The sequence below is a fragment of the Convolutriloba macropyga genome, chromosome 10 (genome assembly GCF_964194025.1).
Source record: "Convolutriloba macropyga chromosome 10, txConMacr16.3, whole genome shotgun sequence".
NCBI classification, from domain to species: Eukaryota; Metazoa; Xenacoelomorpha; order Acoela; family Convolutidae; genus Convolutriloba; species Convolutriloba macropyga.
Genome location: NC_134477.1, coordinates 21,290,217 through 21,300,449, shown reverse-complemented (window position 1 = coordinate 21,300,449; position 10,233 = coordinate 21,290,217). Strand labels below are relative to the sequence as shown.

Genomic DNA, 10,233 nt, shown 5'->3' with positions numbered 1-10,233 from the left:
TTCTTCCGATACTTTATTTCGTTTTTAGTATACTTGAAAAACTTTATGAGTATACTTGACGTGTTCCCGTATTTACTTTGGACTCTGACCAATCTCTGCGAACACGGAAAAGAAAAGAAACAGATTAATAGATATAATGAATCAAACTTTTTCAAAAATGTACCATCAACATTAACAACTGTTTATATAAAAAAACTAAATTATAAACTATCTCATTATTCGCCCAGTAACGTTTTCCAAACATTATTATAATAGTTCTGAACAGAGGAAACACGCATACTTATTTAAAAAAAGTTGGCAACATTATCACTGGAAATTATATGGTAACGGATCCCGTCTATCCGAAATTTTGAAGCCAAATTTTATGTTTTCCTCCTTTAGGAAATTGTAAATGTGGAATATGTTTTGGCATAAAAATTGCCGGTAAAAGATAACATTCTATATCTTTTGCGACAAAGCGTTTGATAAAAAATTTTGTAAATTCATGTAGATTTTCTTTTTCGATGAAAGAATCAATAATAATTAATAATTTTGGTTCCTGCGTAATCGCAGCGGAACAGCATTAAGCTACTGTGGCCTGTTCTCAGCTGCCCCTTTTTTTGATTATTCCCCACATTTCAGACTGATCTTTTAAAGTGCAGCATTGGTCTTTTTATGGTGACTATGGCCCCTTTTTTGCGTCTGACACTTTCACGTGATACCATCATTACAGCCAACATTGGCAGGCTATGGTCAACCTGAAGCTATGGTTAAGTAAGAGCTCATCCTTACACAGACAGCTTCACAGAGGCAGTGATTGACCTATCAATCATTGGCGTGTGAATCACGCCATAATTCTGCCATTAAAAATCTATAGCATCATATGCAAACTAAAGATGAAATTTTGATTTTTGTTTTTCACAAAAACTACAATGTTTTCTGATCAAAATTTTCTGTATTTTACGCATGCTTAAATTTAATTTTTTGGGACATTGAATATGGAATAGTGAAACGAACAATCGAGCGGTGCAATTCAGTTATTTTTAAGTTTTTGTCTCCATTTTTTCCAACTTTGCTGGATTTCAGAGCTAGGAGGAAGTATTTTTTTCGTTGTACCTGTTAAAGTGTAGAGGTTGAGAAGAAAAAGAAGCAAAATAATCCCAAGTTTTTAAATTTCCTGCCAAATTAGTGTTGGTTTTTACTTTTAGTCCCAAACACAAGTCTGGAGACCAAAATCTCTCGTTTCTATGAACATGTTAAATGAATTAGGAGATCACCGTGCTCATTTTGGAAAACAATACTGAAAATAACAATTCTTCTTCTAAACGCCTAAAAACACCTAAAGCCAAGATGCTAATTTTTTATCAAGACATTATTGGAATAGATGCAATATAATAGTGGCAATATTCTCACTTTTAGCGCAGCTTAGCAGTTTCCCACCAAACCGTTGTGATTAGTTACGTTACAAATATCCCAAAATCCAATAGTTGGGTGAACAAAAATTTCATCGCAACACATCACAGCTTAAGGTTGACACACACCCAAATAGTTCAGAAGTTTAGGTTAAGGTTGAAAGACACCAAACCCCAACAAATAAGTTGCAAGTGGTTTTATTACAAATCTCATGAACGGTTATGACAAAAGCAATATTATTACTGATGAGCTTTCTAATGATACTAATCGCAAACTTCTCCATTAGAGACGCATGAGCTGAAAGTGGCTGAAAATAAATGAATTTTTTAATTCAAGGAGACACTTCATAGAAATTTTTGAAAGTCAAAATTTTCCTAATTGTAAATGTCGGTTGAAATCTGTTACAACACTCTTCATTGCGTTAAAGTGACAATTGGTATATCAAAAGCAAATATGTCCTTTTTCTCTTTGCGAATGAATTTTTACGACGAAATGGTTTGTCCGGTTTGTGACATGCCCTCTTGTTTTCTAATCTCAGCTGTGATCTGAGACAAGTCCTGAATAAACTGTGAAATCTTTTCCAAATGCGTGTCACTATCTGTCTCAGTCACACCTGGCATTTTCAACTGGGTGTTGACCAAGTTGAACAAATTCAACGTCGCCATTCTGATACGACCCAGTTCCAGAGTTTTGGCCGCGGCTGTTGTCTGGATTTGGTTCCAGTTGCTCTCCAAATGGACTGTTTTGCTCTTAGCCTTATCCAAATCCCCCTGCATAAATGACAAATCATTGTTATAACTCATAATTTCATTTTGACGGTCTTCAGTGAATTTCGCTAGAAATTGTCGTTTAGACTCGATCAAGTCTTGATTTGTTTGATCACGCTCGAGCAAGTCTTGGTAAGTAGAACTCAACGTTTCGTAGCGTGATGTAATTTCACGAACTTCTGAAAATTCGTCGGAAGTTTCCAGAACTGCGTCCATGTACGTGTGGAACTTTTTATGTTTGTCAAGAGTTTCTTGAATTTTATTTCGTTCCTCTTCTAGAACAGTGATTTCTTCCTGTAATTGTGCATGTTCTTTATTTTTGGACTGCTTTGCGGCTTTTTCGTCCTGAGCTTTTTTCAGCGCACGGAGTCGCTTAGAGTCGTTTTCTTTGAGGAATTTGTCAAATTTGAGCAGACTCTCCTTCAAAGTGCACTCTTTTCGTTCTAATTCCTCCTGACGTTGTTGCAAGCTCTCCATTTTCATTTGGAATTCTTCCTTCTGAGCACTCAAAGCTTGCTCCACCTGAAAATGGAATATGTGAACTTTATTAAGAAACGAAGAACTGAATTCTAAAAACTTGGTGTTAAATAATTGGTGATTGAGATCGTTGTTTCTGTTTATATTATAAACTGCATCGTTTTTTTACTAGAGATATTCCTGGCGGTAGTACATTACTTGGGCTATAATAATCAACCTTCAAACAGACCATAGTGAATTGCCCGTGTGCCCGATATCAAAACCATGTATGGAGTTTGTGGTAACTTGGAAACCATAAAGCTGACCATGAAAAAAAGGAACATTGCTCGAAAAACTCTTAAAACAACCATGCAATGCACTCTGAGTGGAGAAAAACTAATCAAGACACTTGTAAAAATTCAAGACACATGAGTTCTAAAAAGCATGAAATATTAAATTAGCTATCCGAAAATCATGTCAAAAGTGTAAGCCAGTTGATGGATCATGTAAGAACCATGCATGGAGCATGTAGAAAGCATGTAAGATTAATATAAGGATAATGTATGGATCATGTAAGAACAATGAGACCATGTAAGAAGCCTATAAGAACCATATATGGACTATATAAGAACAATGTAAGAACTATATATGAACCACATGACAACCAGGTATGAACCACATATGGCAATAATGTGCCATAAGTTGAGAGCGACTGCTGTATGAGCTTAGTATGTGTGTTGAAAGAACGCAAAAATGTGCATTCCTTAATCTTGGATGCCATATAAGAATCAAATATGGAAATCTTGGCAACAATAGCAAAATCATGTAAAAAAAATTTGTATGGCCTGCATGAGACCATATAGGGTTCTTGAATATGGTTCCCACAAAGGGTCATTCCGGGTGATAAATGTTTGTTGGTACATAAATATCCAATTGATAGAAAAAGTTATGTTTATAAAAAAAGGACAATTTTATCGGACAAACATTGTGTCTCGTTATAGTGTGTTGGCACATAAAGTTTTGATCTGTGATATACAAGCAGTTCATCATTATGTGGAAAATAACATTAATTCAACCAAAACGTAAAATTGAAGATACTATTTCCTCTTACTACAAAAGTTCTTTAAACAGCAATTGAATAATTATTTCAAGCTACAAGTTAATCATTGTGCTGTGATTTGAAGTCAGATTAACAGACCTGTTTTAAAGAAAAAAAGCTTTGTTTTATGGAAGCAATGAAATCATTTTTTAAAATATATAAAACAGACAATCTAAAGAATGATACAACCGAATAACATCGGGGGAATCACTCCCAAATGAAATGCTTTGATGCTGATAGAAAAACACGTTTTTGAGTTCAAAGCAGGAAAATCAATAAAATGTTTAAAAGAAGAAACCTTAAAACAATTGTTTCACACATTTAACAGAAAAATAGCAGATTTCTCCCAGTTCTGTTTTCCTTATTTAAAATACCTAACATTTTAAAACCCTCATTAACTCTCATTTAGTAAATCATTTTTTGTTCAACTTAACAGCCAAAGAACCAAATAAATGCTAGAATTTGTTTACTAATGTTTTGAAGTTTGAAAAAATAGTTGGAGAGAACTAAAAAAAACCTCAAAATACATTTTAAAATTAACTGATTCGTTTAGTATTATCTTCAATCTACAATAGTGCAGGCACCTAATGCGTTGCTCGCTCACTTTAAAAAGTTAAATTAACAACGAATAATTAAATAACATTGACAGTTTCAAAAAAAAATTCATGAACTGAAAAACTTGAGAATACGGAGAAAAAGAACCCTCAAAAGATAATTTAACCTCTCGATAACATTTTTTATTTGCTGCTAAAACATACTAAAATACTTTCGAAACAGAAAGGAATGCCTTAATTCTGTAGAAGAATATAATGAGGTTCATCAGCGTACATTTAAAAATTTAGCAAATAAACCAGTTACGCATATGGCTGTTTTGATCTGTGGTTTTTCAACAATAGACTGCAAATCGAGTTTTATTTATTGGTTTAAACTTTTTTAAGCTTTGAATTTTGCAGCGCATTTTTTAAAAGTTTCTCACTAAGACCCTTCCGCCAATGCAGATCAATAAAAACTACATTTAACTTTTGAAAATTTGATTTCTAAAAATCTCAAATTTTTGTTGCTTTTTTGGAACAAAATGGCTAAAAATCACATATTTACCTATTTTTTAATATCAAAAAAGTTTTTCGTTTTTTTCTGCGCATAGTCTTATTGGAAGTGACTTTCTGAATTAATATACAAATATCTCATTAGGTCAAGTGACCATAAGATCTAGAGTAGCACGACCTTAAAAAAATCTAGCTACAAAATAAGAACTTTTGAATTTTTTCAAAGTTACACTGACCAGACCCTCCAAAAAATGGCAGTTAATTTTTCCAAATAAATTTTTTCAGTACATGCAATTTTTGCGGAATTCAAAAAATGACAAATTACTATAACTGAAATTAGCGTGACTCTGCAAATAGCGTACTTTAACAAAAACGTATCCATATTTACGTTATTTATTGGATAATTATCTAATAAAAAGTCAGTTGTGGCTCATAGATTTAGACCTGAAAACAATCCAAGACATTGCTGTTGTTAACTATACAACTTTATGTCAGAACCATTATTTTTTATAAATAAAATTAGTTTTAGTTCTCAGAAAAAATTCAACGAAGAACCTTCTTTTAATAGATGCACAGATGTTTCTGCTTAGTTTCTTAAAACATATGGAAAACTTCAACGTTTTGTTACAAAGTATAGAAATTTTTCCATGAATATGAAGAAAGTTTTTTTGCGGAAAATTGACGGCGACAGAAGTTTGGCAAAGTCTTTCGAAAACCCCTTTACTCAAAAAGCGTATCTTACTTTGCTCTTATTTCCAATTTTCAATTTGAGATACCTGACAGAAAATATTTTTTCTGATAAAGCGCTGAAGAATATAAGATAAGATGAAGACCGTCATGAAAAGGTTTAAAAGTGGGATTTGAGGTTAAAGGCAGCTATAATTTCCTTCCCGATCAGAGATTTTACAGTTGCACCAATTGTATTACAGTTGCATTGCAGATTTTGCAGTAATGAAGTATAGTTGATGAAGGGGTATAGTTATGGCTTTGGAGTTCCCAAAACTGTGATCAGGAGTTTATTTTGCTCTTGAATAGTCGGATTAAAAAAACAATTTGGCCTTGGAAAACAATTTGGCCTTAAAAATTTAGCAAATAAACCAGTTACGCATATGGCCGTTTTGATCTGTGGTTTTTCAACAATAGACAGCAAATCGAGTTTTATTTTTTGGTTTAAACTATTTTAAGCTTTGAATTTTGCAGCGCATTTTTCAGAAGTTTCTCACTAAGACCCTTCCGCCAATGCAGATCAATAAAAACTACATTTAAATCAATTTTTCTCATCATAATGAGAAAGTTTGATTTTTAAAAATCTCAAATTTTTGTTGCTTTTTTGGAACAAAATGGCTAAAAATCACATATTTACCTATTTTTTAATATCAAAAAAGTTTTTCGTTTTTTTTCTGCGCATAGTCTTATTGGAAGTGACTTTCTGAATAAATATACAAATATCTCATTAGGTCAAGTGACCATAAGACCTAGAGTAGCATGACCTTAAAAAAATCTAGCTACAAAATAAGTACTTTTGAATTTTTTCAAAGTTACACTGACCAGACCCTCCAAAAAATGGCAGTTAATTTTTCCAAATAAATTTTTTCAGTACATGCAATTTTTGCGGAATTCAAAAAATGACAAAATACTATAACTGAAATTAGCGTGACTCTGCAAATAGCGTACTTTAACAAAAACGTATCCGTATTTACGTTATTTATTGGATAATTATCTAAAAAAAAGTCAGTTGTGGCTCATAGATTTAGACCTGAAAACAATCCAAGACATTGCTGTTGTTAACTATACAACTTTATCTCAGAACCATTATTTTTTATTTAAAAAAATAGTTTTTTGTCTCAGAAAGAATTCAACGAAGAACCTTCTTTTAATAGATGCACAGATGTTTCTGCTTAGTTTCTTAAAACATATGGAAAACTTCAACGTTTTGTTACAAAGTATAGAAATTTTTCCATGAATATGAAGAAAGTTTTTTTGCGGAAAATTGACGACGACAGAATTTTGGCAAAGTCTTTCGAAAACCCCTCTACTCAAAAAGCGTATCTTACTTTGCTCTTATTTCCAAATTTCAATTTGAGATACCTGACAGAAAATATTTTTTCTGATAAAGCGCTGAAGAATATAAGATAAGATGAAGACCGTCATGAAAAGGTTTAAAAGTGGGATTTGAGGTTAAAGGCAGCTATAATTTCCTTCCCGATCAGAGATTTTACAGTTGCACCAATTGCATTACAGTTGCATTGCAGATTTTGCAGTAATGAAGTATAGTTGATGAAGGGGTATAGTTATGGCTTTGGAGTTCCCAGAACTGTGATCAGGAGTTTATTTTGCTCTTGAATAGTCGGATTAAAAAAACAATTTGGCCTTGGAAAACAATTTGGCCTTAAAAATTTAGCAAATAAACCAGTTACGCATATGGCCGTTTTGATCTGTGGTTTTTCAACAATAGACAGCAAATCGAGTTTTATTTATTGGTTTAAACTATTTTAAGCTTTGAATTTTGCAGCGCATTTTTCAGAAGTTTCTCACTAAGACCCTTCCGCCAATGCAGATCAAAAAAAACTACATTTAAATCAACTTTTCTCATCATAATGAGAAAGTTTGATTTTTAAAAATCTCAAAATTTGTTGCTTTTTTGGAACAAAATGGCTAAAAATCACATATTTACCTATTTTTTAATATCAAAAAAGTTTTTCGTTTTTTTCTGCGCATAGTCTTATTGGAAGTGACTTTCTGAATAAATATACAAATATCTCATTAGGTCAAGTGACCATAAGACATAGAGTAGCATGACCTTAAAAAAATCTAGCTACAAAATCAGAACTTTTGATTTTTTTCAAAGTTACACTGACCAGACCCTCCAAAAAATGGCAGTTAATTTTTCCAAATAAATTTTTTCAGTACATGCAATTTTTGCGGAATTCAAAAAATGACAAAATACTATTTCTGAAATTAGCGTGACTCTGCAAATAGCGTACTTTAACAAAAACGTATCCATATTTACGTTATTTATTGGATAATTATCTAATAAAAAGTCAGTTGTGGCTCATAGATTTAGACCTGAAAACAATCCAAGACATTGCTGTTGTTAACTATACAACTTTATGTCAGAACCATTATTTTTTATAAATAAAATTAGTTTTATGTCTCAGACAAAATTCAACGAAGAACCTTCTTTTAATAGATGCACAGATGTTTCTGCTTAGTTTCTTAAAACATATGGAAAACTTCAACGTTTTGTTACAAAGTATAGAAATTTTTCCATGAATATGAAGAAAGTTTTTTTGCGGAAAATTGACGGCGACAGAAGTTTGGCAAAGTCTTTCGAAAACCCCTTTACTCAAAAAGCGTATCTTACTTTGCTCTTATTTCCAATTTTCAATTTGAGATACCTGACAGAAAATATTTTTTCTGATAAAGCGCTGAAGAATATAAGATAAGATGAAGACCGTCATGAAAAGGTTTAAAAGTGGGATTTGAGGTTAAAGGCAGCTTAATTTCCTTCCCGATCAGAGATTTTACAGTCGCACCAATTGCATTACAGTTGCAATGCAGATTTTGCAGTAATGAAGTATAGTTGATGAAGGGGTATAGTTATGGCTTTGGAGTTCCCAAAACTGTGATCAGGAGTTTATTTCGCTCTTGAATAGTCGGATTAAAAAAACAATTTGGCCTTGGAACTCAACCAACACAGATACTTTTGCATAATTTATGGAACAGAAAATTGTTGTTCATGAGGGCATTGAATGAAACAAATTGGTTTGAAATAAAAAGTAGACTCATGCTTAATAATGAACGTGAAGCACTATGGAAATAAAAAAATCGGCGACAATTAATAAAACAATTGTTCGTCGTTTATTAATTGTAACCAGATGGAATTTCCGCAGTTTTATTTCCTCATTTATTATTCTGCATGAGTCTGCTTTTAATCATGAACTTTTCATTCAACAAATCTTAATAATAATATTTCGTTTAGTTTTAAATGGACTACCTCTTTCATCTCTCGTCTCTTCTCGAGTAACTTGGTGGCAGGGGTCAAGTGGTCATCCTCTCTTTCTGGGATCTTGACAAGGAGACGCTCCTCGTATGTAGTACGGAAATACTCTTCTAAACTGAACGGCATCCTCTCCTCCACCTTCTTTTGATCGTTTGACCTTTAAAATTTTATCTTGTACTCAGTGGCTGTAATTTTGAAACAAAAAAGTTAGGTTGTTTTTATCTATTGGTTAATTCAAGAACAATTCAAATAACAATTTGGTTTTTGACAATGCAGCTCTAAAACAGTTTAAGAAATACACACAAGGTAAGCTTGCTAAAACAGCGCGCTTTCCTTTCTATAAAGATTCACAGCATCAAGAAATGATGCACATATATGTATATAATGTATATAGCTGAACGCAGGTGGTATTTGAATAACGTGCGTTTTTCATTAGAAGCTAGAGAACTGTGCGAATTTTTGAGCGAATAAGAACACATCTGGTATGAATGATAAGCTGGAGATAGTTTTGTTCTCCTAGAAATTTTTTTAATGTGAGTCAAATAAGAATTACGTATTAACAACAACAAAAAACTCGTTGAGTAATAGAGGGTAAATATGCTTTATAAAATGTATCTAGAAGAAATGATAAACCGAAAACCATGTAATCCTATCATTCACTAAAAACAACACGCATAAACAACACTTTCACGCAAATGACGTACATAGAAACGATGCAAGACAGTTTTGTTGAATTTTTGGGTCTTGCCCATTACACCCCCCCCCCCCCTCATTGAAACTATAGTCCCTCCCATTAAGGTATATTTACCATGATTGCGGGGGGGGGGGGGTATAGGTTATCTGACCCCTAAGCTTGGGGAGGGGGGCTGTAATGGGAAAGACCCGTCTTTTTCGGCAATAGTTCCCAACTGTTGCTAAATTATTGCTCCCCTGGTTGAGGTGCGCAACAACAGCCAGATCTGATCAGACCTGCTTGGGTCAGGCACATGGGCTACCAGACATAATTGAGTCGTGCATTTGGGGGCACCCGTGCTAAAAGCTCAAAAACTGAAATGACAGTGACAATTTCCGTATCCTTTTCAGATAAATTGAAAATAAACTGTTTAGATGCTTTTGGGTTTCCTTATCAAGCGATGTTTATTTCCTTACAAAAGATCTTCACCTCAACAACATCAAATCTTTTCTCCAAACAAAAAATTGATTTTTAGCGTATTTTCTAGATCTCAAATTCGGTGTACTGGCTGTTTTATTCGGCTCTACCTCTTGAATCAGACTGTGGAGAACCTGGACAAAATTTTGTGATCAGAGCGTACAAACTCTAGGACAGGCGTCGTTTTAATTGTCCAGACAATAACTCCAAGCCATCCAGACTCTAGACAGACTCTAGACAAACTCCAGGCTTCAAAACAAGCAATATATAATCAAATCAAAATTGAGATCTTTTCTACCAAAAAAGTTCCAAAAAAATTC

The 10,233-nt window shown here is 33.2% G+C and overlaps 1 protein-coding gene across 1 annotated transcript; it reads right to left on the bottom strand.

Annotated features, from left to right (window-relative positions):
- Positions 1-1,700: 1,700 nt before the first annotated feature.
- Positions 1,701-9,125, bottom strand: LOC142348362 (coiled-coil domain-containing protein 42 homolog). Its single transcript, XM_075399684.1, has 2 exons — positions 8,758-9,125; positions 1,701-2,681 (listed from the first exon to the last, which is right to left on the bottom strand). The coding sequence occupies exons 1-2, from the start codon at positions 8,887-8,889 to the stop codon at positions 1,875-1,877; spliced, it is 939 nt and encodes a 312-aa protein (XP_075255799.1). The 5' UTR covers positions 8,890-9,125; the 3' UTR covers positions 1,701-1,874.
- Positions 9,126-10,233: the final 1,108 nt, after the last annotated feature.